The 27,939-nt window shown below is 43.4% G+C and overlaps 1 protein-coding gene across 4 annotated transcripts in view; it reads left to right on the forward strand.

The window, feature by feature from the left end:
* LOC127418377 (protocadherin-11 X-linked-like) overlaps window positions 1-27,939 on the forward strand; it is a 279,153-nt gene that overhangs the window by 172,830 nt on the left and 78,384 nt on the right. The window contains exon 5 of one of the 4 annotated variants that reach the window (XM_051659004.1): window positions 3,898-4,027. The exons of the other annotated variants lie outside the window; for them this stretch is intronic. Coding sequence (XP_051514964.1) covers window positions 3,898-4,020 — 123 coding nt within the window. The 3' untranslated portion in view covers window positions 4,021-4,027. Of the gene's footprint in view, window positions 1-3,897; window positions 4,028-27,939 lie in introns of those variants that run through there. 4 annotated transcript variants of the gene reach the window in all.

The raw sequence follows: 27,939 nt of genomic DNA on the forward strand, positions 1-27,939 counted from the left end.
TTGCGCCGGTATGACTCTACATCTATATATATATATATATATATACACACACACACACACACACACACACAGTTGAAGTCAGAAGTTTGCATACACGTCATTAAAACTCATTTTTAACCATGCCACAGATATAATATTAGCAAACTATAGTTTTGGCAAGTCGTTGCATATCTACTTTGTGTATGACACAAGTAATTTTTCCAGACAGATTGTTTCACTTTTAATTGACTATATCACAATTTCAGTGGGTCAGAAGTTTACATACACTAAGTTAACTGTGTCTTTAAGCAGCTTGGAAAATTCCAGAAAATTGTTTCAAGCTTTTAGACAGTTAGCCAATTAGTTTCTGATAGGAGGTGTACTGAATTGGAGGTGTACCTGTGGATATATTTTAAGGCCTACCTTCAAACTCAGTGCTTCTTTGCTTGACATCATGGGAAAATCAAAAGAAATCAGCCAAGACCTCAGAAAAAACATTGTGGACCTCCACAAGTCTGATTGGAGAGCAATTTCCAAACACCTGAAGGTACCACGTTCATCTGTACAAACAATAGTACGCAAGTATAAACACCATGGGACCACGCAGCCGTCATACCTCTCAGGATGGAGACACATTCTGTCTCCTAGAAATGAACGTAGTTTGATGCCAATAGTGCAAATCAATCCCAGAACAACAGCAAAGGACCTTGTGAAGATGCTGGAGGAAACAGGTAGACAAGTATCTATATCCACAGTAAAACAAGTCCTATATTGACATAACCTGAAAGGCTGCACAGCAAGGAAGAAGCCACTGCTCCAAAACCACCATAAAAATGCCAGACTACAGTTTGTAAGTGCACATGGGGACTAATGTCCTCTGGTCTAATGAAACAAATATTGCACTGTTTGGCCATAATGACCATCGTTATGTTTGGAGGAAAAAGGGTGAGGCTTGCAAGCCGAAGAACACCATCCCAACTGTGAAGCAGGGGGGTGGCAGGATCATGTTGTGCAGGTGCTTTGCTGCAGGAGGGACTGGTGCACTTCACAAAATAGATGGCATCATGAGGAAGGAAAATTATGTGGATATATTGAAGCAACATCTCAAGACGTCAGCCAGTATGTTAAAGCTCAGTCACAAATGGGTCTTCCAAATGGACATTGACCCCAAGCATACCTCCAAACTTGTGGCAAAATGGCTTAAGGGCAGAAAATTCAAGGTATTGGAGTTGCCATCACAAAGCCCTGACCTCAATCCGATAGAAAATGTATGGGCAGAACTGAAAAAGCGTGCGCGAGCAAGGAGGCCTACAAACCTGACTCAGTTACACCAACTTATTGTGAGATAAGCAAATATTTGACCCAAGTTAAACAATTTAAAGGATATATATATATATATATATATATATATATATATATATATATATATATATATATATATATATATACAACATTAAAATCACCTGCCTAATTTGTGTAGGTCCCACTCGTGCATAGCATTCTGAGATGATATTCTTCTCACAACAGTTGTACAGAGTGGTTATCTGAGTTACCGTAGACTTTGTCAGTTCGAACAAGCCTGGCCATCATTCTCTGTTGACCTCTCTCATCAACAAGGCATTTCCATCCACAGAACTGCCACTCACTGGATGTTTTTTGTTTTTGGCACAATTCGGAGTAAATTCTTGAGATGGTTGTGTGTGAAAATCCCAGGAGATCAGCAGTTACAGAAATACTCAAACCAGCCCATCTGGCACCAACAATCATGCCACGGACCAAATCACTGAGATCACATGTTTTCCACATTCTGATGGTTGATGTGAATATTAACTGAAACTCCTAACCCGTATCTGCTATGATTTTATGCACTGCACTGCTGCCACATGATTGGCTGATTAGATAATCACATGGATGATTGTTGGTGGATGGATGGATGACCTATTTTTTACTTATTTTTGGGGGTTTGGTTTCACCCACCCATTCTAATTGTTTTTTGTTTTTTTTTTCTTCCACATTATCCACCTATAGAAAATGATATAAAGAATCACAACAGTATTAACCAAATTTATTCATTTGATCCAAATATGGCTGGTGTAAGTGTTAATTTGGTCTCTTTCTACAAAATACTCCACTAGTTTGAGTACACACAGAGAATTTCTATAAGCTTTTATTGGTTTGAGGAAATCATCTTGATAAGCTTTTTAATTAACATTCATAAAGGGGATTAAATAACTTTTTAATGAGAAGCAGATACCTAGTGCCGATAAAATACCCATAATTGTCTTAAATCCAACAATCACTAAAAATATGTCCTTTAGGATATTATTTGGAGGCTTGGAGGCTCATTTAAACTTCACTGTCGGCATGAAAACAAGTACTGGATTGAAACCCAGTGCGCAAGCCCCTGACTGGGATGAGGATTTCAAAGACTCTTACAATTAAAACAGCTATTCCATGCTTGTTAACATGTTCAGTAAGTCTTGTGTCTGATTTGGAGGATGGATCAATAGCTGCCTCGTTTGATTGCATCTCCGGATAAAGTATTATGAACTCTGTTGGGGAACTTCAAAGACCCTGCTCATAAGCACTTGCTAACAACTGTCTATCAAGTCAATGTGTCTCATTTTTATGACAAGCAGTTTGACTCTGAACATTGAAATCACCTGGTCTTAAAAAGGAAAAGAAATGGAAGAAATAAATACAAATTCATAAACTAAAAGGTAATTAAGTAAGGGATAATGTACAGTCAGCCAGTTGTTATCGCTAAATAAACCCAGACAGGGTGATGGGGTCCCCAATGCAAAGCTTGTTGCATGGCTACTAGCCAAATAAATAAATAACTACATGGATATAAATTATTGATTTGCGTTGAAATTATGTATTTATGTGAGAAGAAATAAATTGCTGATCATTTAAAATTCTTCTAACTAAAATTCTTCTTCAACTAAAGAATTCTGTTGGTGTTTATTTTGTCAGTAATGACCATCTGACTGCATATTATACATCTAATTGCAAGATAACATGCCAAATAAATAAATGCACATGAAACATTGATTTGAGTTGAAATTATTTTATTAGCTTACTTGTAGAGATCACAAAGTGATCCTGGAAGCAGGAATGATTGCTCGCAATACCCAGACGAGTGGTTTGATACGTGAATGTGCAGTTGTTACTGACAAATATCTGATTGCTAGATGGTGCCAGTGACCAATCAGAATCGAGTATTCTAGAGAGCCGTGTAATAAATATGCATACATTCTTCCGTTGCTGAAAAAACTGTTAACCTGAAAATTTAGAATGATTGAAATTATTGGATTTATTCAAGTTTAAAGTATGATTTACTATGAATAAATCAAACTGACTACATTAGGTTACATCAACAAAGCACGTTTTAATGGTCAGATCAGCTAGAAATAGCTCCTTAAGTTAAAAATCACAGGTTACCACTTTTAACAGTGCAGTATTCCACTACAATAGGAGTAATCCACATATTTGCAAAATTGCTAAAATAAACTTCAGTAATTTAAACAATGCTGCTGTTATCAGACCCAGCATGTATAAATGTGTGGAATAAAACTAATAAAAACAGCAAAATAATAGAAATAACAAAACAAAACAATGAACAAAAGCATATCAAAAAATGTTCAGTACATAGGAGTACATATGGACCATACATGGCCAACTTCATAACAAAAAATTGGCCAAGATGCAAAGGCACTTCTGTTCATAAGACTACAAGAATTCATCAACTAAATGCCAACTTGATTACTTTTCTCTCAAAAGGCATGATTTCAGTGACCACACTCATTGCCAAATGAACGGTAGGGTACGGCAGCTCATTATCAAGGATTTAAATGCCAGGATGTATGTCTTGGATACATATACATTTTTCATGCTCTTGATTTACTTTGTGAACAGAACCAGACTCCAGTTCCATCAATCAACTCCATTTTGTTAGAAGTCTGTCATCCTAAAGAAACATTCGCCTCCTTGACATCTACGCAATGCAGCCTGCTCGATTCGACATGGTGCAAGGGATAGATAAGAACAGCCGACCTGATTTCTCATTCAAATGTAGCAGGAAAACATGGAGAGTCAATGAAAAATAGATATATTGATGTTTTATTAAATGGCATTTGTTACTGATAGCTTTGACAAAAAATCCTACAAACCTCAGCACTGGTCTGAACATAAATCTCAGATACAATTTCCAGAATAGGCTAGTGCTTTTTGATTAGACTAAATATGAGCTGTATAAATTAGTTGCATGTGTGGTCAGATTACATCAGCATTTAATTGTTTTTCTTTTAATTTTTTAATTGTTATTTTTTACATTTGTATTTTTATCAACAATTGTCATGGGGAAAATATGTGTGTGTGTGTGGGCAGGCATGGATGGTTTACGAGGACATTTTTTTAGGTTACAAACTGGTAGTTACAAGGGTAATATGCTATAAATGTGGTTTAAGAGGACATTTCTAGTGTCCCCATAATTCAAATCGATTAAAAATCATGTTTTTTTGAAAATGTAAAATTGCAGAACGTTTTTTGTGAGGGTTAGGTTTAGGGGTAGGGTTAGGGTTAGGGGATAGAATCTATAGTTCATACAGTATAAAAATCATTATGTCTATGGAGAGTCCTCATAAGGATAGCCGCACCAACAGAAATTTAAATGAATTTAGGATATTATAGACATTGTTTGTTGTTCTTAACCGATTTACTTAAACCAATGTCAAATTTGTTTTATATGGTTATTTTGCTGTGAAAGCCTGTATGGTTCTATGGAAGAATGTCATGGTTACTTTCGTAACCTCCCTGATGGAGGGAACGAGACGTTGTGTCGATGTAGTGACACTAGGGGTCACTCTTGGGAGCCCCAAACACCTCTGCTTTTTTTTTTAAATGGCCAGTGGGAATTGGTGAGTGGAATTTGCATGCCACTTCCCCGGACATATGGGTATAAAAGGAGCTGGTATGCAACCACTCATTCAGGTTTTGTGCTGAGGAGCCGAGACCAGGTCCCAGCCATTTCAGAGGGTACTTCAGCGGTGTGGCAAGAAGGACACAACGTCTCATTCCCTCCATCAGGGAACGGAGGTTACGAAAGTAACCATAACGTTCCATATCTGTCACTCACTCGACGTTGTGTCGATGTAGTGACACTAGGTGTCCCAATACAAAACGCCACAACTAGCTGAACTGTGTTACGTGAACTGGCGGTGCGATATGGACAGACCACTGTGTGCCTCGAAGTCAGCGCACCAGGCCGTCACGTAACCTCCCCCAACGCTCTTATGAGCGTCGAACGGTCCTTCAGGAACAAGTTGACTGCCCAACAATAGGGACAGGCTAGCCCAGCCGAGGCCTCTTTTCCTCTTTTTTCTCCCCAAAAAGAGTGGAATTTGTTAACTGACTGGGAGCCATAAGTGTCTACATCGGGGGGTGTCCCTCCCAATGGGAAGACACCACGGAGACTACACCCCACCCAAAAAGGGGGGGGGGGTATTTTGAGTGGAATACATCACATGGTCTTACCGAGTCTTGTTGTAAGTATGTCATGTGGAGAGGTTCCATGGTAGGTCCTACCCGAAGGGGGAGGAGTTTCTACAAAGCATGGCGACCGGGGGCAGAGGGGCCTCTGCCCAAGGAAGATGCAGTTTACCAACAGGGAAACGCCTTCGGGGAACCAGCACATGTGGAGCACCTACCTCAGTACAGGGCCTCATTAGCGCACGTACTGGGCCGGCAGCGAGTTTCTCCGCAAACTCAACTGCCAGAGGGCTAAGGAGGAAAGTCATCCAGGGATCACAGTCTGTGAACATGACTGGGAGTCAAGAGCACACGTCTTCACCTCAAGGGAGGGGAAAGGCTCTATACGCAAGCAGTACTCCCGGACAGCTATCCAGGAACTTACCTGTTCGTGCCTGCCAATACACGGTATGAGACCGGCTCAACCCGGAGATTGTAGAACCTCGCAAAGGTGTTGGGTGCTGCCCAGCCCGGTGCTCTGCAGATGTCTGCCAAAGAGGTGCCACTGGCCAGGGCCCAGGAGGCCGCCACACTCCTGGTAGAGTGGACTCGTAACCCCACAGGAGGTGGCACGTCCTGAGCCTGATATGCCATTGCGATGGCGTCAGTGACCCTGTGGGCGATCCTCTGTTTGGAGACAGTGCTTCCTTTCTGCTGTCCACCAAAGCAGACAAAGAGCTGCTCGGAGCTTCTAAAGCTCTGCGTGTGATACAAATAGATGTGTAAAGCTCGCACCGGACATGGCAACACCAAGGCTGGGTCTGCCTCCTCCTGGGGCAGCACTTGCAGGTTCACCACCTGATCCCTAAAAAGGGTCATGGGAACCTTGGGCACATAGCCCGGTCGGTGTCTCAGGATCATGTGAGAGTAACCCGGACCAAACTCCAGGCATGATTCGCTGACAGAGAACATCTGCAGGTCCCCTACCCTCTTGATGGAAGTGAGCGCAGTCAGGAGGGCAGTCTTCAAAGAGAGAGCCTTAAGCTCAGCTGACTCCAAGGGATCAAAGGGAGGTCCCTGTAGACCCTGAAGGACTACAGAGAGGTCCCATGAGGGGACGAGGCATGGTGTGGAGGGATCCAACCTCCTAGCACCTCTCAGGAACCTGACGATCAAGCCGTGCCTCCCCAAGTACTTACAATCTACTGCATCGTGATGAGCCGAAATAGCGGCTACATACACCTTCAAGGTGGAGGGGGACAGCCGCCCCTGTCGTGAGGAGCGTGAGATCCGAGAACCACGTCTGGGTGGACCAGTAGGGTGCTACTAGGATGATCTGCTCCTAATCCTCCCTGACCCCGCTAAGGGAAGTAGGCGTCTGCATTCTCAACTATCTCGATGACTGGCTAATCCTAGCTCACTCTTGAGAGTTGCTGTGCGCACACAGGTACTTCGTGCTCTGGCACCTCAGCCAACTGGGGCTTAGGGTCAACTGGGAAAATAGCAAGCTCTCCCCGGTTCAGAGCATCTCTTTTCTCGGTTTGGAGTTGGACTCAGTCTCGAGGACGGCACGCCTCACGAACAAGCGTGCTTCCTGGGAATCCTCCCACTGCCCGCTTTGGTACACCCTGACCACTCTGCCCTGGTACAGATGCGCTGGCACACAGCTGGCCCCCTGGACTATGCAAATATGCGTTTCCCCCAGTGAGCCTTCTTGCACAGACCCTGGCAAGGCAAGGGCTGCCTCTGTGACCTTCGTGAAGACACGAGGGGACAAGGACAGGCCGAAGGGGAGGACCTTGTACTGGTATGCCTGGGCTTCGAAGGCAAACCGCAGGAAGGGTCTGTGTCGAGGTAAGACCGAGACGTGGAAGTACGCATCCTTCAGGTCTACCGCCGTGAACAAACATGATGCCGTACGCTTGCTAGAATGTGTTTTTGCGTCACCATCTTGAACGGGAGTCTGTGCAAACCCCGGTTCAGTACTCACAGGTCTAGGATTGGTCGCAACCCACCACCTTTCTTCGGTACGATGAAGTAAGGGCTGTAGAACCCTTTCTTCATCGTGCCCATGTGCAGAAGGGTCGCAATCTCCGCACGCAAGGTAATGGCGTTCTCGCCCTTCACTGAGGTGAAGTGGATGCCGCTGAACCTTGGCGGGCGCCTGGTGAACTGAATCACGTAGCCAAGTCAGACGATCCGGGTCAGCCATCGAGACGGATTGGAAAGCGCGAGCCACGTGCCCAAACCTGACCAAGGGAATGATCACTTTGGATGTACCAGCGGGTGGGGCCTCGCGGCGGGGCGGAGCTCATGGTGCCACGTCGAGGGGACTCGAGCCCCGTGGCCGTGCTGAGTCCAGGGACATCAAAGCACTTACCTGGCTCCTGCCGCCCACCATAAGATTGACTGGGGGGGGGGAGGAATCTCATCCCTGTAGTCCACCGGAACCAATCCCTTGTGGGTGTGTTTGTGCCGCAGCTGGGCGCACAGGGGTGGGGGGTCCGCCATTGGAGCGCCATACCTGCAAAAATGGGACGATGGGCGGTGGTCATGACGATGGCTGTGCACACCAGACATGTGACCCAGGAAATGAGAAAACCACTCTTTTTTTGAACTTTTGGGTACCGCAGCCTCTTGGGCATGTGGCGAAGTATGAAACAAAGGATTCTCCTCTCGGCCCTACACCAGGGGATGGAGTGGTCTGCTGACCAGCTCCAGAGAAGCAGGTCTTCTCGCCCCTGGGTCGCCTGTCTCAGGGGTGCTTCGAAGCCTTCCTCGGGTTCTTAGCGGCCGGCCGTGAGGCGGGTGGCATCTGCTTCCTGCGTTGGGCTCCATGCCGTGGCCGGGCCATGGGGGTGGGCTGTGGTGGAGCCTGTGTTGTTGCTGCAGGAGGACACCCTTGGCAACGAGCAGACGGGGTGCATTGTCTTGAGCTGCGCCGGGGCAGGATGTGTTGTATGGCCTCCGTCTGCTTCTTCACCACCGAGAACTGCTGGGCAAAGTCCTCGACGGTGTCGCCGAACAGGCCAACCTCGGAGATGGGGGCATCAAGGAACCGTGCCTTGTCAGCCTCTCGCATCTCAGCCAAGTTGAGCCAAAGGTGGCGCGCCTGGACCACCAGGGTGGACATCGCCTGCCCGAGAGACTGCGCCTTGACCTTCGTTGCCCGGTGAGCGAGGTCGGTTGCCGAGCGTAGTTCCTGCATCAATCCCGGGTCAGAACTACCCTCATGCAGCTCTTTTAGTTCCTTGGCTTGGTATACTTGCAGGAGAGCCATGGTGTGCAGGGCTGAGGCGGCTTGTTCAGCAGCACCATAGGCCCTAGTTGTCAGGGATGACGTAAACCTACAGGCCCTGGACAGGAGCTTCATGCGCCCACGCCAGGTGGCAGCGCTCTGCGGACACAAGTGCACCGTGAGCGCCTTATCCACCTGGGGGATCACCGAATATACCCTGGCCGCTCCACCATTGAGGGTAGTGAGAGCAGGGGAGCTGAAAGACCAGGACCGGCCAGTAAATGGTGCCTCCCACAATCTTGTCAGCTCCTCATGCACTTCCGGAAAGAAAGGAACAGGGGCAGGGCATGGCCGTGGGCAGCGCCCTGAGCCCAGGAACCAATCGTTGACCCACGAGGGTTCCGTGGAGGGTGGAGGGCCTGAGACTGGGCGACCATTCCCGAAGGAGGAAGCCCAGTCGAAGCCTCTTCATCTGACTGGACGAGCCCGCTCTCCGATGCTGCGCTCGATAACTTATCGTCTTCCCGGGCTCTGAACAAGCGGTTGAACTCGCCCTGAGACGAGCCGGCAGACTCGTCCGTGCACCCGACCGGGCCAAGCGAGCATGCTGGGGAATGGGAGGTCCGTTGGGGGATACCCAGCAGAGTTGGTCCCATTGATGTCCCCAAATTGCCCCCAGTGCTAACCGGCACAGCCTCATACCCGTAGGTAGAAGGACCAAGGTGGGGAGCCACTGGGGTGGCTTGCTTTCTTACGAATGTAAGCCGCAACTGCAACGTTGCCATGGTCATGTTCTCGCAATGAGGACAAGACCCATCCACGAATGATGACTCTGCGTGGGCAGCACCCTGACATGTAAGACAGCGATCGTGGCCGTCAGAAGCAGAGAGATAATGACCGGAACCAGGAATAACACACAAACGGAAAGGCATCTTTAAAAAGACGTTCCGTGTGTGCCGCTCTTTTAAAATGAAAATATACTCTTTTTAGAATATACTCTTTTGTTATTCTGCCGAAGTGCCCAGGGGCGTTCTCTGCACTCCACATGTGCAGAGGGGGAGAAGCTGCTGAAATGCACCGTAAAATCCAGCAGATGAGGTGAATGAACTTGCAGATGAATTCGGGTTCAATGAATAGAACCGCTCAGCTCCAAAGGGAAAATCTGAATGAGTGGTTGCATACCAGCTCCTTTTATACCTGTATGTCCGGGGCATGCAAATTCCACTTGCCAATTCCCATTGGCCTTTTTTCAAAAAAGCAGAGGTGTTTGGGGCTCCCAAGAGTGACCCCTAGTGTCACTAGATCGACACAATTTCGAGTGAGTGACAGATAGGGAACTGGGGTATTTGCTATATGACATAAAAAAGTTTTTTTTTTTAAAAAGAAATAAAAAAAATAGCTGAAATTATGGATGCTTACCTATCAGCATCTAAAGTTAGGACAGTTGTGTCTACCCAAAGAAGTGGGACATTTCTAAAATATGCCACAGTGAATTGATTAAAATGTCCGGTCTCACCCCTTTCTCGTTTTTCTTATGTAGACAGTGCCAAGGATAAACATGGGTCTGCTTATATAGGTTTATTGACCAAAATAACTGAACGTCAATATGTCCCTTTAAGGCTAAACAGACTCAGCCCTATTGACCCACACTGATTTGTATCCTGTTAATAAAGCATAGTTTCGACACATGCTGAAGCAATTTTTGGTTTGGTATTAGTGAAACTTCTGTATTGCATATTCATGAAATCAAACTGCTACAAATTACCCAGTAAACCAAGGCATATACCAAGGCATCTTGTCTATTTATGAATTGAATTGTAACAAAACCTTACCTATGAAAGCGAAACACTGCTATTTCCAATTTATCAAAGACAGGAGCGAGACAATCTCAATGCAGCTAATATGAGGCCGATCTAATGTGTAGTGAATTTATATGTAAATAATTAATTAATTTGTTACAAATCTTGGCCGCATTTTACCACCAATATATGTAGGAAATTTGGTAGTATAAATGTACACGGGGTGGGTTAAAGTGCCCATGTACCCCCACCATTATATGTAAGGAAATGTAGTATGTGTGAGCAAGGAATTAAATTAAACTGTCCTTATTCTACATTATTATGTAAGGAAATTTATAATGGAATTAGTTGCGTTCGACAACCATTATAAATTAGATAAATGACAAATAACTAGATTATTTGTCTGAATAAAATTCTCCACCATTAAAATCATAATACAACGTCTCGTTGTATCCGTTCACAATTTCTATTGTAAGGAATTAGCTTTAATAAGGGAATTATGATTAATTCACTTATTGGAGTAATATTATTCTCATGGCTTATTGAAAATAATATATAGGTATAGCTTTGAAGCGAAATCTTTTAAAAACAGGGATGAGATTATTTATCAAAATATACCACAGTAAAATTATCTTTGAATACAGACAAACTTTATTGCTATTCTAAACATAAACTAATCTAACACATAAAACATGAAACAGGTTGATGAGTAGTGACAGAATGTGAAGTAAATGATCAATACAGAGAAAATTAACTTTATGGAGTATGTTGAAAATGCCTTAAGAACTATTTATCTTTCTTTGAGTCTAAATTGATTTGCAATCGGATTACCCAAAGTATTTAACTAATACACCAGCACTTTGAGCAAACATCTGGAGATGTACTTGCGTGTCGTTGTGTTTCCTTGCGTTGCATTTCCTTGTGTTGCTTGGTTCTTTGGCGTTTGAAGAAAGTTCGTTTCATCGATGTCTTGGACTCTGTTATGATTGCTGATAGTTATTGTCTGGATGTCTGATAAAGTGGGCTTTGAAGCGAAGCCTTCAGCAAGGAAGATTTGCGACTCCAGTTGGGTGTGTGGACCATAGAGCAGAGAGTGAGAGGCTTCCTCGGGACTTTTGTGTCCCAAGTTTTCCTTGGATATTACATGGCACGGAGGATTAGGAAGAAGCAAGAGAGCCGAAGAGAGGTGACCAAGCGACGGTTCCAAGAGAGGATTCCAAGAGAGCAGAAGCGCGTTCTTCCTGTTTTGGAAACATTTGAACTGAAATTGGCAGCTCCCCAAAGGCGTCCTGAGCCAATCAGAAGTGACTGTTCAGAGTCACATGGTCGACTGGTCTGTCCTTTTCAGAGTTGATTTACAATTCTTTGTGTGTACAGGATTCTTTCAACTCCCACTCAAAATAGTGAATGTTTAATCATGAACTTTTATATCTTGAAAATGTTGCAAGAGATATGACATTCGTTGTCATCAACATTCTCTATGTAAACAAGCAAGCATTTATATACTAAATATGACATACTTTCATAAATATTACACTTGTAAGTAACAAAACATGAAAATCCCTGATTACCAATCATACTGGTTAATTAATTGGTTTTACAACATGGATAATATATTACACGTTATGAGAAACCTGATTGTCGGGGTATTTTAACAGGTGAAGCCTTGAATAGTACAAGATTTAAAGATTATAATCATCGATTTGTTAGTTAGAAGTGATTACAAATCACTACACATTTTAAAAGGTACATCGGCTATAATCATTAATTTGTCAGTTATAAAAGTAATCACAGGTCAAAGTAATTTTCAGAATTATCTAGCAAGGCTGGGTACTGTGTACATTGTAGGTTTAAATGCATTCTGTACATTTAAGAGGGTAAACTCAGTGAAGGTACAACGTTCATGGATTCCTTCACGAGTCTCCGTTTCCTGATATGGCCGCAGATTTATGCATTTAAGGTCACAAGGTCTTACTTGGCCATTTAGTCTTGCAGAGGGTTTAAATTTGTGGAACAAAGAAGGGTTGTCCATATGGGTTAGCTCTGTCATTACAAACCCTAGTTTGAGATTAAGCAGGAATGGTAGAGACAGTCTCTTTCAGCAATTTAGGTGCCATGGATTCATTTTTATGACTCTCTAATGGCTTGGTGGGGGCTCTCTGTGGCTTCGTTCGTGGATAATCCTACAAATGTGAATAAACAATCTTGTTTTGCTCCTAGTCTGACCCCATCTTAGCTGGGATATGTGAAAAAAATAATTTCACTGTATATGTGCAAATGTATAATGTGTGATGTGTGATAAATAAATACAATTAATTATTCATTATTAATTAGTCCTTTATCTTTACACAGGTTAGTGGGATCTAATCTAAGAGTGTGTGCATGTGCATGCAGAAACCAAATTACTCGGTGGCACTCTGTGGTCCAGTCATCAATGTGAGCTCTGATTATTTGATAAATTGGTATTCTCAAACAAATGGATGACTTCAGAGAGAGCTTGAGGCTAGTAACACAAACAGATGGAGTGTGGGATCAAGGGAGCTTTGCTGAGTAGAGGAAGAAGGATTTCATTTGGGACACACAGAGGATGGAAGGAAATGTTTGGGCTAACAAAATATGACCGGAGCTTTTGTAGCATTGACACTGAACATGGAGCTCTGGCAGTGACATAACCTGAACACTGAAGAGCTGGTGCATTCATCACATTTGCTATGGTCTCTACCAAGCATCTGTGGGACCTCCAGGCACTGGAACACCAGGAGGGTCAAGCAGTTGCCTGTCACCAAAAGTGTGCCTCTAGCTGCCACACCAACCAGCCACAAGTGTCTTTGATGCCCTGCACTCTCTGCACACCTGCTTGGTTGCATTGATTTGCACTCATTCCAGGCAACTGTAACTCCCAGGGGTTTCAGCTGTTCAACATCTGTCAGACCGTGTAGATTCTTCCATGTTGAACCACAGATACTGTATATAAATCTTTATTTGCCATGTTCCCACTTTTGTAATTAAAGGAACATTGACCATGGATATTGACAAACTCTGATTAACTCTCATCATTAACAGTGTTCTCCTGGGTAGCCGAAGCCATCCAGTGTGGTTCCATTAAAGGTATACAGTAGTTCACCCAAAAAAAGAAAATTCTGTCATCATTCTGGTCCATCTGTTCAGTTCAATGGCAGTTATAAAGACTCACTTTAAAGCTTTTAAAAGGACCCATAAGTATCTTAAAAGTAGTCAAATAGATTTGGATCAACATGAATTTACAGCATTATTTCTTTAAGATCTATAAATGAAATAATGCACACTCATCTGTAGTGGTTGTACCAAAAAAAAAAAAAAAAAAAAAAAAAAATGACCATTACCACTGATGCTTGCGATTATTCAGTTTCAACCTTTTTAGGTACAAAGCATTTCCTCCTCAGAATGCACATTTCAAAAGCAGGTCTGCAGTTGTTTTAGCAGAGGCTCTGCATGTGTCCTTGATTGTGTAGTTGGCTTAACTAGTCAGTCACAGAGGGAGGCAGATGTTGTCTTGCGGCATGGCTGTTCGCCTCTGCCACTTTGATGCCTATGTCACTGTGCATGCAGGTGCACTGCTCTTCTGGGTAAACTCTCTCTCTCTCTCTCTCCCTCTCTCTCTCTCTCTCTCTCTCTCTCTCTCTCTCTCTATTTCTCATGCCTGTGGTCAAAGCTATGAGTGACACACCAGGGGATATGCCCATTAGACCCAGTGAGCTATAATAATTGATGATCAGACCTGCTGTCAGTGTAAAAATGCAACTCCAAACGAGGAAAGGCATGCTTAGGCACATGTGTAGGTAATGCAAATGTAAACATAACACTAGACTGCCACATGCTGCAGCGTGAAGGTTATGTCAAGAGTGCTGAAGATTAGTGTGAGGACAGTGGAGGCCTATTGCACCAGTCGATGAGGGTTTTGTCCTTGAAATACAAGATTTGCATTCTAATGACGTGAGATGCTCTACTGATAATAGACGCCTTGATGTGTTTCAGCCCATAGATCTCTTTTACACCTCCAAGCTCTACCGTTTCGGTTAATTATGCATGACTTTCTAGAGACACAGTGTCTCCAATAGCAACCCACAGGTAGACCCCATAAACCAGGTCCCATGTTTATCTAGTGAACGGTATGCCCTTATTTCAAAGAAATGTGCCAGTTCCATATTGCTGTCTCATTTTTAACTCTGCTGTGGAGAGGGTTTCATAAGTTAATAATGAGAGGACCTAGAGGAGCAAAAACACAACCCAGCTGAGATTAATATCAGTAATATAATGTCTTCCACAGCACAGAAGCCATCAAGCTGGGCTGATTTTTCAGAAAGAGGCATTATGCTTACGTTATGGTTCTGCTTAGCGCTAAATCAAAGCACACATTTTTCAAACTGGCCTGTCCTGTGACTAATCATCCTATTAAGATTGCTAGTAGGCATTTAATTATGCCAAAGCTATTGTAAATTCATAATTCTCAAACAAACATGCTGTACAAGGTGTATCTAATTAGGCATTTTACACTTCATTTCTTATCAACACTGGTAAACACTCTTGAGCATGGGAATGGGATCACATATTTGGATACTGCACACCTGTTTTTCCCTATCTGAGAAATACTGTGTAGTGGAGCAGAACATCTGATTATAGTGCTGAATGGTGGGGGACACTTTTAATCATTCTCAAGAGTTGTGTGTGTGTGTGTGTCTCTCTCTCCTTTTCCCATTCGATTTAGTCTGGGTATGCATGTGCATAGACTCTTCACTTCTTTATGCTGAGCAGCCTTTGCTTTTTAGAATGATTCTTCCCATTATTCCTGAACTTAACTGCTCATAGCTTCACGGTCCCAAAGTCATTTCTATCTGTTTTACCTTTCGGATCATCTGTCATGGCTTGCAGGGACCTCCACCTCTTGAGTCACAGAGACATGGGGACATCTGTCCCAACAGACAGCCAATCAGGATGCAGCAACCATTCTGTTAACGCTCCACTGGGCCCTTCGCCATGCTTGCGAGCATCCGACACGCGATATGCAAGCATATTGCATTCCTCAGTGAAGTTAGTGTTTTTAATTCTTCACTCACAGCCAGTTGTGCCGGCAGATAATTTGATAAGCCCTGTCATAATGGTGCTGCTGAATCCTGATAAATGTGTCTAATGTGGCTGTGAAGAAAGTTTGCGCAGGATTTCCCGCTGCTGAGGAGTGCAAGCCATGAAAGCAAATTGAATATTCTTGTGTTCCTCACTTTCACATTACAAGAATGTGTTGTCCCTTGGCTTATATCAAGCTGAACTATATTTTAAAACATGCTCATGTGGTTTACTGCAAAAATCAGTCACACAATTAGCTACACCAACAATTCACTCTCAGTATTCTCCTACACAATATCAGTACATCGGATCACCACCCCCTTTTTTCTGCATTTATAATACATGCCATTGGGAATTAATTATTTTGGACCAAATGCCTAACAGAGATGCATACTTGTTCGGATTTAAATATCTTCAAATGCACATGACCAGGTCCTTTCTCACACATAATATACTCTGTCTTAAGTCTTATGCCTAAAGTCTTTTCTTAGTGAGGATGGTTTCTCAGAATGGCTCTGTTTGGGAAACTGACCAAGCACTGACCTATGAATGCACAAAGCCATGGGCCTTCCATTCTCCCCCATCTACTTATGGTTTAATCTGTGTCAGATTTTCCCCTTCTGTTAAAATATGCTGCCTGTGGCTGCCAGTCTCTGTGAGAGTCACTGCTTAATCCTTATGAATACATGACTTTGTGTGCATGAATAAATAAAAAGCTGCTTGGCGGGTAATTGAGGTGCCATGACACTAACAAACGAGGACACAATTTGTAAATGAGATATTCCCCCATCTATCTTAACGATGATTTATATAAAATTAAACCATTTACTAAAATCATGCAAGAGGGCTTGCAGCTGTCTCCTTGTAGCGATTTCATCCTTTTTTTTTTTTTTATCCTGCTTCTACAGAAGCAGCAATTGCTAAATGTCATTCATTCGCTCTGTATTGCTCTTAGTTGGTTAACTGAAGATATTGAGAAATTCCGGATCTTTTCTTTTGCTTTCTCATTTCGCTAGTTTGTTGTATGCTTTCATCTCATATCTTTACGTTAATGTCAAACCTCTTGCTGTGCTGAATCCCATATAGCCTTGCAGAAGAAATGTCTCTGGCCTAATTTCACATGCAATAATAAAGCTATGATTGCTATGATTTTCTCAACTGAGTACAGCATTAGTCACATACTTTTGTAATTCTATACATGCTTTGCCACCCTGTAATCTCTCGTCTACTTCTATACCATTTAATAGTGTATTTGTATGTAGAGTATTATAGCAAGGCTGTAACTAGGGGTGGGCAATTTAGGAAAACAAAGAGAATATTATAATATTCATTCATGTTTTGATCGATAACACATATATATATATATATATATATATATATATATATATATATATATATATATATATATATATACACACACACACACACACACACACACACACACACACACACCGGTAGTGTATATATATGAAATATTATTATTAATATTATTATTATTACTTTTATGGAAAGTGATTTTAAAACCTCTAAAAGAAACAATGTCCAAAGTAATGCTATACCTGTCATATCCATTGCAATATAACAACTTATTATTATTTTTAGCAAATTGTTATCTTTTTAATTTACTGGACATTGTTTTTTAATCTAAGCAAAAAATGTGTGCTTCTCTCTTAGTAGTTTAACATTATAAGCGTTCTCTTTGATACATCACGTATTTGTTTTGGATTTAGCCTTCCACTGGAAACTGGAAAACTTTTTGATGACTAGATAGATACTAGATGTAAATGCACAGTTGACAAAAGTGTTATTTAATAATTGCTTAGGTAATTTATACAGTTTCCCAGTGTTTGCAGCAGAACAGGTACGGTTGGAAAGATTGACGGAAAGCATCCTCATTTTTCTTGGAATGTAAAGTTATTGGAACCAGAGGTTGCGTTTTCCTGGTATTTTTGTTATCAACCAAATTGTTTAAGCATATAATTGACGAATAATTGCAAAATGCTGTTTGCCATTTTGACAGATTCAAAAAGAAAGAAAACCTTATTTAGGAGGCATGAAATAGAACTAGCAAATCAGTTTTCATTTTAGCCATCTTTTATTATGTGTCCTTATGACCGTGAGAAAATGCATCTTTTAATGCAAAAATAAAGCAAAAGTAACTAATGTTATTAATATAATAATAATAATATAATAATATATGAATGCCTATCATCGTCCCATGTCTGGCTTGTGTTTCGTTGTTTGACTTCCTGTCTGGTTCGGTTTCGGTCTGTGTCGGGATCCAGACACTCGTGCTCCATGTCTGTCTGTTATTGACGTGAGTGCATCATGCTTACTCGTGTCAACTCGTTGCATTGTGCGCCCAGGTCGCGAGCTGTCTTCATGTTGTGCTGAGGTTTGGTCACTTCGGTCTAAGGTGTCAGGTGTGTGTGTGGCCGAACTCTCGCACAGGTGTCCTGTCTTGTTTTTGTCGCCTGTTGCTTTTGCCACGCATTCTCACAATAAACCTGAAACCTGAGTGTACATCGCGAGGCAAACGCGTACCCCATCATACCCCACTTCCTTGTTTGCCCATTACTAGTTTATTAGTCACACCTGGCCTGTCTTGTTAACCTGTTGATTTAACCTCTCCCTATTTTAGTCTCCTTGTGTTTGCTGTCCAGTGCCAGTTCGTCTTGTTTCCAGTCTTGTATGTTCCAGTCGGTCTTGTTTTTGGTCTTGTTCATGTTGGTCCTGTTTATCAGCCCTGTTCCTGTTCGGTCGGTCCTGATTCCCCGTTACCCTCTGCCCCAGCCCTGGATTAATTACTTTACGTTTTCCCCAATGGGGTAGTTTGTGTTTGTTTTTCGCCCCTTGTGGGAGTTTTGGGTTGTTTTTTATTTATGTTGTATTAATTAATTCCCTGTTTATTTTCAACTCTGTGTTTGGGTCCTGCCTCTGATATTTTCAGACATAAAGAACTGGCCAGAATGGACCCATTAGAGTTTTTTTTTTTTCTCAAACTGGTTCTCTTGCTCGCCAGTGTGCAGAGCACGGCAAGAGGGGTAAGGCAGGAGGACAAGTCCGTATGGGGATATGCCATAGAATTTTTGTCACTGTCCTTGGATCTGGGATACAATCAGACCTGCCTAATTGATCTTATTTGGGCAGGTCTGAATGAACCTATTAGATCCTGTGTCCCAGAACGGGGTGAGGATGAGTATTTTCTCAAGGCAGTCAGGCAAGCCCTTACATGGGAAAAATGTATCACAGCCGGTGCCTCGGGAGACTTCCCATCCTCATCCCAACCCGAGGATGAGGGCACTCCCCACACAGAAGTGGATTCCTCACCCAAGCCCACGGCTGCAGACCACCTGGAGGCGGGGGCTACTACAGCAGCATTGCCACTCACTGCCCGGAAGAGGAGAAGGGCACCTACTCCTTATGCGTCCATGGCCACGGAGGCCATTTCCTTGCTGCTGCCAGTGTCCATGGCCGCAGAGGCCATTCCCCTGCTGCTGCTAGCGCCCATGCCTGCCACGGTCAATGAGCCAGCGCCCATGCTTGTCACGGTCAACGAGCCAGCACCCACACCTGCCATGGTCAACGAGCCAGCGCCCACTCCTGCCACGGTTAATGAGCCAGTTCCTGAAGCCTCATCCGTCCCAGAGCCAGCGCTTAAAGCCTCTTCCATCCCAGAGCCAGCTCTTGAAGCCTTGTCAATCCCAGAGCAAGTGCCTGAAGCCTCGTCTGTCCCAGAGCCAGTACCTGAATGCTCGTCCATCCCAGAGCCAGCATCCTCAGCCATGGAGGCCGTTCCCCAGTCGCTGCCAGCACTCCCGGCCATGGAGGCCATTCCCCAGTTAGTGCCAGCACTCCCGGTGACAGAGGCTGTTCCCCAGTCGCTGCCTGCACTCACGATCATGGAGGTCGTTCCCCTGTCACTGCCAGTGCCCACGACCACAGAGGTTGTTCTCCTGTCACTACCTGTGCTCACCGCCATGAAGGCTATTCCCCTGTCACTGCCAGTGCCCCCGGCCATGGAGGCTGTTCCCGACACTGCCTGTGCTCACAGCCACGAAGGCTGTTCCACAGCCACAGCCAGTGCCCACAACCACGAAGGTCGTTCCCCTGTCACTGTCTGTGCTCACAGCCACTGAGACTGTCCCCCTTTCCCTGCCAGTGCTCACGACCAAGGAGGTTGTTCCCGTCACTGACAGTGTTCACGACCAAGGAGACCGTTCCCCAGTCTCTGCCATGTTCACGGCCATGGAGGCCATTCTCCTGTCATGGCCATTCCCTGAGCCTTCCACAGCTCCGCCCCCTGAGCCACTCCCTCCTGAACCCTGTCCAGTGGCTACAATCCAGTTCACTGCCCTCTGTCCAGCGGCCACCACCCAGTAATCTGTCCCCTCGACCCTGAGGCCACCTCCCAGACTGCCAGACCCCGCTTTTGCCCTGAGGCCTCCTCCCAGGCCGCCAGATCCCAGCTCTGCCCTGAGGCATCATCCCAGGCCTCCAGACCCTGTCTCTGCCCTGTGGCATCCTCCCAGGCTGCCAGACCCCGCCTTCAACCTGAGGCCTCCTGCCAGGCCGCCAGACCCTGTCTCCACCCTGAGGCCTCCCCCCAGGCAACCAGACCCCGCCCCTTTCCTTAAGTTCCTTCTTTGGTTTCCCTCCCTTCCCTCCCTTTCTATTGTGTTTTCTGTTTTCTGTTAGTGCTTGAATTGTCTGTCTTGTGTATTGTTTGCTGTTCCCGATTTGGGATGCTGGGAGGCACGGTCCTGTCACTCTGTCAGTCTGGGTTTTGGTCTGAAAGGACCATGGCATCATCGTCCCATGTCTGTCTTGTGTTTCATTGTCTGTCTTTGTGTGAGCATGCGGTTTCGGTTGTATTCCCTGCCGTTCGCTCTTCGGTCTGTCTTGACACTCATGCTCCATGTCTGTCTGTTATTGACATGAGTACATCTTGCTTTTGTCATGTTAGCAGCATGCACTTGCGTCAATAGTTTGTCTGTCTCTTGTGAACTTGGGTCGCCTCGCGTCATGCTTGCATTGCATCACTTCGGTCTAAGGTGTCGGTTGTGTGTGGATGAACTCTCGCACAGGTGTCCTGTCTTGTTTTTGTCACCTGCGGTTGCTTGCAGTTTCGTTTAGTGTGAGAATGCGTGGCATCGCTTTGTTTGCTATTGCTATGCAACGTTTGTTGTTTGCATGGGCATATATTGCCTCTTTGTATTGGCGATGTGTGCTCATGCCATTCTGTGTTTTTTTGTCTTGTGAGAGCACGTATCTTTGTTTTGTTTCTGTATCGCTGCGTGTTTCTCTGTCTTACCTCATACCCCGCCTCCTTGTTTGCCCATTATTAGTTTATTAGTAACACCTGCCCTGTCTTGTTAACCTGTTGATTTCTCTCCCTATTTTAGTCTCCTCATGTTTGCTGTCCAGTGCCAGTTCGTCTTGTTTCCAGTCTTGTGTGTTCCAGTCGGTCTTGTTGTTGGTCTCATTCATGTCGGTCGTGTTTATCAGCCCTGTTCCTGTTCTGTCCGGTCGGTCCTGATTTCCCATTACCCTCTGCCCCAGCCCTGGATTAATTACTTTACGTTTTCCCCTACAGGGTAGTTTGTGTTTGTTTGTTTTTTGTTTTGTTTGTTTGTTTTTTTTTTGTTTTTTTCCTTATGGGAATTTTGTTTCTGATTTATTTTGTATTAATAAATGTCCCGTTTATTTTCAACTCTGCATTTGGGTCCTGCCTCTGACATTTTCCAACAGATAACAATTTGTACCTTAGTCTTTATTGTGCTGCATTGTTAATAACAAGAAGTGCAATGAGAAAGCAAGTAATGGGCCAAACACCCTTTCCTTTTCCTGTGGGGGACCCCAAGGCAACAAAGGAAGTGCTAACTCAAGATAAACCTAACACTGCAATATTAGGTAGATAACAAGGTTTACCTAGAGCAAAATGGCTTATCTTTGGGAAAACACACCTGTAGTATGCAGTGAAATGTTTAAAGCAGTGCTACGAGTGCATTTAGGGTTGAGAGTAGCAGTGGCAACATGCCCTTGGCCAGAATGAAATAAATTCATTATTTCAAGTCGAAGGAGAAGCATGCTGCATCTCTGATGTGCTTCTTCTGTTTGAAACAGTGACATCTTGTCAGCAAGTTGAAAGATTCGCCGTTCAGTGGATGTCCATGCAGAATAGACAACAGAGTCAGTTTGGCAATGGATTTTGTCTTGGGAAATGTTTCCATTAAAGCCACAAATGTTCGTTTGCTGTGGTATCATTAAACAGAGTAGGAATGTTGTGTAAAAATGCATAGGATATCACACAATACTACTCACTTACAGCTTTGCACCCGGTGCCACCAAAGCCTACACACAGCAAGAATTTGTGATTACTCTGCACGCTTTATGCCGGGAGAAGAATATCATGGCAGGGGAGACAATATGAACCTTGTCGGCTGTAATGTGTTTAAATAACTGCCATCACAAGAGGATGAAAGAATCAAAGCCAAATATAAAAGGATATCAGCCTGTCAGCCACCGCTTTGCTACACATTTTGCAGTGTTCGATATCCAGCAATAGCAACTCTTTAAGAAAGTGGCATTGATTTCATAGGTCCTCTTCCATACTCGTGCCCTTGTGCCTAGTGCCTGACCCACTTATTTTCTCATCTTTCCTGGTTCCCTCATGAGGGTTTTGCTTGCCTACTGCTTTTCCCATTACAAAGTGGACGCCTGCCAAGTATCCTGTACAGGCTCTCTCAGAATGAATTAGTTGATACCAGCTCAGTTAGTCAACATCATAAATCACCAGACAAATTGACATATGTGCCACCGGAGAGCCGATTCTTAAGGATGCTGAAGACCACATACAGCTACAGAAGCTCACCATCATCACGGTGGTGAATAAATATTGACAAAGCGTTAAGTTGAGATATAGCATCAAGCATGGCATTTAGCCCATCTCAAGTGGATTGCTCCTAAATGCGTTAGGTGTGTGGAAATGATCGCCACCTCTTCTAATAGTTTATTTAACTATGTCCCAATTTCTATAAAAGGGTTATTTAACATGTTACACGTAAAGACATGATATACATTTTAAAATAACACATGGAGAGTAAAGAGGAAGCATAATTCCCATGGCATGTTTTTCCAATAAATATAAAATGCGAAAGGTGACTCTTAATCGTTTAGAAACACCCCATTAGAGCATTTACAGTCTTGCTGTAAATGCAATTCTCTTGGAACTTCCCAAAGCTAATTTTTCATCATGTGGAGATCCTTTCAAAATAGTATGAGATTTTGTCCAAGCTAAACAGAGCACAATTACACAACACGATATATACAGTTGTTTTATTGGCTTATTATGCATTTATGGCTTACTATATTGTGCAGTGTAGACAGAAAGTAACAAGCCACTTGAAAACAATATTTTTAAACAAAAAGAAGCTGTATTTTGGAACTCATTCCCTAACATTGAACAGACTCATGTTTAGTTTATTAATTCTTAGAGTAAAGCATCTCTGCCTCACTCATTTGATTTGGTTATGGCATGAAAGTACTGGCAGCTATAATGTTAAGTTTCTCTGGAAGGCTATATAAGAATTTTAAAAGGACTAAAGGCTAGTTTGGGGCCCTTTTATGGCATTAAAGAGGATGGTTTTGAATGGCAGGGAAGAGACATGGATTGTCAGTGCAGTTTATTTACATTAACGTGAAATCCAGAAACTGTGAACAGTAAACATAAACATGGACTTGACTTGACTTGACTTGACCTGACTTGACCTGACTTGACTACCAAACAATGTTACAACACACAATACTCGACAATGGACAATGGCAAAAATGAGGGCTAAATACTTGGACTTGGGAGAACACATGACAATGATAACCAACGAACACACAGAACTCTAAACAAAATAATAAAACTGCATGCAAGCTAATTAAATAATGATCCAATGGGGACAAGACACAAGAACATGGAAAATACATGACAAAATCACATGACAATGAAACAAGAACAAACATGGCATGGAACTATTTTACCAAAATAAAAGACATGAACAAAAACACATAAAACCATGACATATCCCCCCCACTAGGGGTGGCTCCTGAAGCCCCAAAACAAAAACACAGAGTTCAAGAGGGAGCTGGAGGCGGGGGACTGTGGTGACTTGACGTGGTTACATGGCATGACATGGTAACATTGTACGGCAGGATCCTGACTTGGCCATGGTAGGCGTGGATGCTGACTCTTTGGCCGTGGCAGGCATGTTGCATTGGATCATGGAGCAGAGGCGTGCCTGGACCGTGGAGCAAAGGCTTGCTTTTGACATGGCATGGAGCAGTCGGGGGCTTGGCTGAGACATGGCATGGAGTAGACTGAAGCTTGGCTGTGACATGGCATGGAGCAGACTGAGGTTTGGCTGTGACATAATGTGAAGCAGACTGAGGCGTTATTGTGACGGGCTCAGGCATGGCTGTGACATGGCATGGAGCTGACTCTGGCATGGCTGTGACATGGCATGGAGCAGGTCGAGGCGTAACATGGCATGGAGCAGACTCAGGTGTGGCTGTGACATGGCATGGAGCAGACTCAGGATCAGGGGCAGAAGGTGGCACAAGCTCGGCGACCATAACGTGGGACCCTGGCTCGGCGGCCATGACGTGGGACCCTGGCTCAGGGCCATGACGTGGGACCCTGGCTTGGCGGCCATGATGTGGGACCCTGGCTCGGCGGCCATGACGTGGGAATCTGGCACGGCGGCCATGACGTGGAACTCTGGCTTGGTGTCCACCTCCCCCACAGTGAATGATGAACCACATATCAGTAGGGCAAGGTCGATAAATGCTGTCTGGCATCAAGGAGGAGATTTGCACATTCAGCCCAAAGCGAAAACAGTTCTTGTGGGCAATCTCATTAAAATCGACCCTGCTGGCCAGAGCACAAAAGTCCTCAACATATTCCTAAATGGAAAGGCCTTCCTGACATAGACGAAGTAACTGAACCGCTGGGTTCATCTTGGTGGGTTGAGTATTCTGTAACGTTGGCTGGCAACAAGTTAAACGAAGAGACGTTGATGAAGTGCGATAATCCCAAGTGCAGTTTATTTATATAAATGTGAAATCCAGAAACCGTGAACAGTAAACATAAACATAAACATAAACATGAACTTGACTTGACTTGACTTGACTACCAAACAACGTTACAACACACAATACTCGACAATGGACAATGGCAAACATGAGGGCTAAATACTTGGACTTGGGAGAACACATGACATTGATAACCAATGAACACACAGAACTCTAAACAAGATAACGAGATTGCATACAAGCTAATGAAATAATGAACCAATGGGGACAAGACACAAGAACATGGGAAAGGGGCCTGGGTAGCTCAGTGGTAAAATACGTTGGCTACCACCCCTGGAGTTCGCTAGTTCGTTAGTTCGAATCCCAGGGTGTGCTGAGTGACTCCAGCCAGGTCTCCTAAGCAACTAAATTGGCCCGGTTGCTAGGGAGGGTAGAGTCACATGGGGTAACCTCCTCGTGGTCGCTATAATGTGGTTTGTTCTCGGTGGGGCGCGTGGTGAATTGAGCGTGGTTGCCGCGGTGGATGGCGTGAAGCCTCCACACGCGCTATGTCTCCGTGGCAACGCGCTTAACAAGCCACGTGATAAGATGTGCGGGTTGACTGTCTCAGATGCGGAGGCAACTGGGATTCGTCCTCCACCACCCGGACTGAAGCGAATCACTATGCGACCACGAGGACTTAGAGCGCATTGGGAATTGGGCTCTAAGGAGAAAAAGGGGAAAAATCTTTTTCCCAAAAAAAAGAACATGGGAAACACATGACAAGATCACATGACAATGAAACAGGAACAGACATGGCATGGAACTATTTCACCAAAATAAAAGACATGAACAAAAACACATAAAACCATGACAGGCACACATCACAAATCTAAAATGGCAAACAAAACGTAAGAATTGTTGAGTGAATACATACAGTACATTAGTTAAATACTGAAAATAATAAAAAAAAAAAAAAAAAAAAAAAAGGTAGATCTGATCTATACCAAAATAATTGCTGTCTGCTTATTAAATGATGTCACTAAAAGCAACAATACCATATATCATATATGAAACATTGCAGAAAGACTGTAATTGTACATCTATGGATATTAAAGAATAAAAAGGAAAAAAGTCTGACTTTATTTTGCTGGCTCAAAGCATGTGCCCTATCAAATACCAGCCATCAGAGAACCTTTACTAAAGCCAACAGTTACAGAGAGAGAGGCTGATTCATTCTTTATTGTACTCATAGATACATCCATGTAGAGGTATATTAGGGCAGGAGTTTGGGATAATTGTTGTCTGGTTGCACTTCTTCCCTTGAGTAAAGTCAGAATAGAAAAGCAGACACTCTTTGCCTTCCCTTCACAATGCCTTTTCATAAACACAGAATCAAAACATGTTCAAAGACTCAGACTCTAAGGGGCCATTTGCTCAGAAGAAATACACATATGTATGAATATAATAATCAACTTAAAGCAACATTCTCGAACTCAACTCAAAGTATGTGTAGCAATCATAAAAGTGATGATTCTTTGGATGCCGCTTGTGAAATCCTTTCTCTGTGATCCATTCATTGCAATAGGATTTGCATTTGGATTTGAGCAGGATTTCAGCAAAGATTATGATCGCTCTCTTTGCTGGTTAAATGTTTAAAGAAGACACGCAATTTGAGTTGGTGCCGAGCTCATCAATATGAAATTGGTGCAAAGCTGAGAGAAAAAAATAAAAATAGAATGTGACAGCCTGACACACCTCCCTTCCAAATCCAGACTCAATCCATTTTCCAAATCCTCCACCTGTCAAGATTAGAAATTGTGTGGAGACAAAACTTCTTACATGGGGTTGGCTTCCTGAGACGACTGAGGAAGTTTGGAATGAACCACCATATCCTCACACGGTTCTACACCAGCACTGTAGAGAGCATCCTGACTGGCTGCATCACTGCCTGGTACGGCAACAGCACCGCCCTCAACCGCAGAGCCCTGCAAAGGGTGGTGCGAGCTGCCAGACACATCACTGGAGGTGAGCTTCCCTCCCGCCAGGACATCTATACCAAGTGGTGTGTGAAAAAATCTCAGAGGGTCATCAGAGACTCCAGCCACCCGAGCGATGGGCTGTTCTCACTGCTACCATCAGGCAGGCAGTATCACAGCATCAGGACCCACACCAGCCGACTTCATGACAGCTTCTTCCCCCAAGCAGACTTTTGAACTCTTGAATGATCACGATACATATATCAGCACCGCACTTTATTAGCCTCAGACTGGACTCACATTTTATACTTCTCTTAATCACACAGTGGCAACTGATTATCAACCGACAGCTGAATGTCAGCACAACACTTCATATTTATTTCCACTGATTATTGTATACAGTCTTCTTATTTTGTGTATACTGTATAATGTATATTATTATTATTATTATTATTATTATTTGGTATACAGTCTTCTTATTTTGTGTATACTGTATATTGTATATTATTAGGTGTATATTGTGTTGGGTAACAGATGTGTAAACTGTGTTATGTGTAAATCAGATGTTTTTTGTAATTGTCATACTGCTATGTTGCTTGGAACCACACACAAGACTTCCACCCACTGTTGCACTTGTGTATATGGTTGAGTGACAATAAAGGGATTTGATTTGATTTGATTTGATTTGGCTTGCCTTTGAACATGACATTTGTAAAGAAGTGAGACAGGATGGGAAAAAAAAGAAGAGTTCATCCATACATTGACTGACATAATAAAGAAATGTCAAACAAAGTAGAGGCCAAGCTGGAAACTAAATTCTTAGTTGTGGACTTTGCATTCAATGTTGGGAGTGTTACTTTTGAAATGTATTCCGCTACAGATTACAGAATACATGCTGTAAAATGTAATTTGTAATGTATTCCATTAGATTACTCAAGGTCAGTGACGTATTCTAATTACTTTTGATTACTTAAGCACTATTAGATTTTTTCACTTGTTTTGACTATTAAAACTCTGCCAGTACAGTAAGACAAAATACACATGTTAAAAATACATTCTCTGAAAAACCTAAATATCTTATGCAGTGTTGTTTCTAAAACAAGATCAATCTAATTGATCTTGTTTTAAGGATTTTTATATATTTTTACATGAAAACAATACAAAACATATTATCAAGAATACGATTTTTGCCCTAATATCAAAGGTCTTACTAGAAAAAAAGAAATTATGATCCAACATGAATTTTCTTGATAAAAAAATATAATCGTGCCTGGTAACGTGCATGTAAAATGGCTAGAAATAGCATTTTAGCTTA

Source organism: Myxocyprinus asiaticus, chromosome 27 (assembly GCF_019703515.2).
Source record: "Myxocyprinus asiaticus isolate MX2 ecotype Aquarium Trade chromosome 27, UBuf_Myxa_2, whole genome shotgun sequence".
Classification (NCBI taxonomy): domain Eukaryota; kingdom Metazoa; phylum Chordata; class Actinopteri; order Cypriniformes; family Catostomidae; genus Myxocyprinus; species Myxocyprinus asiaticus.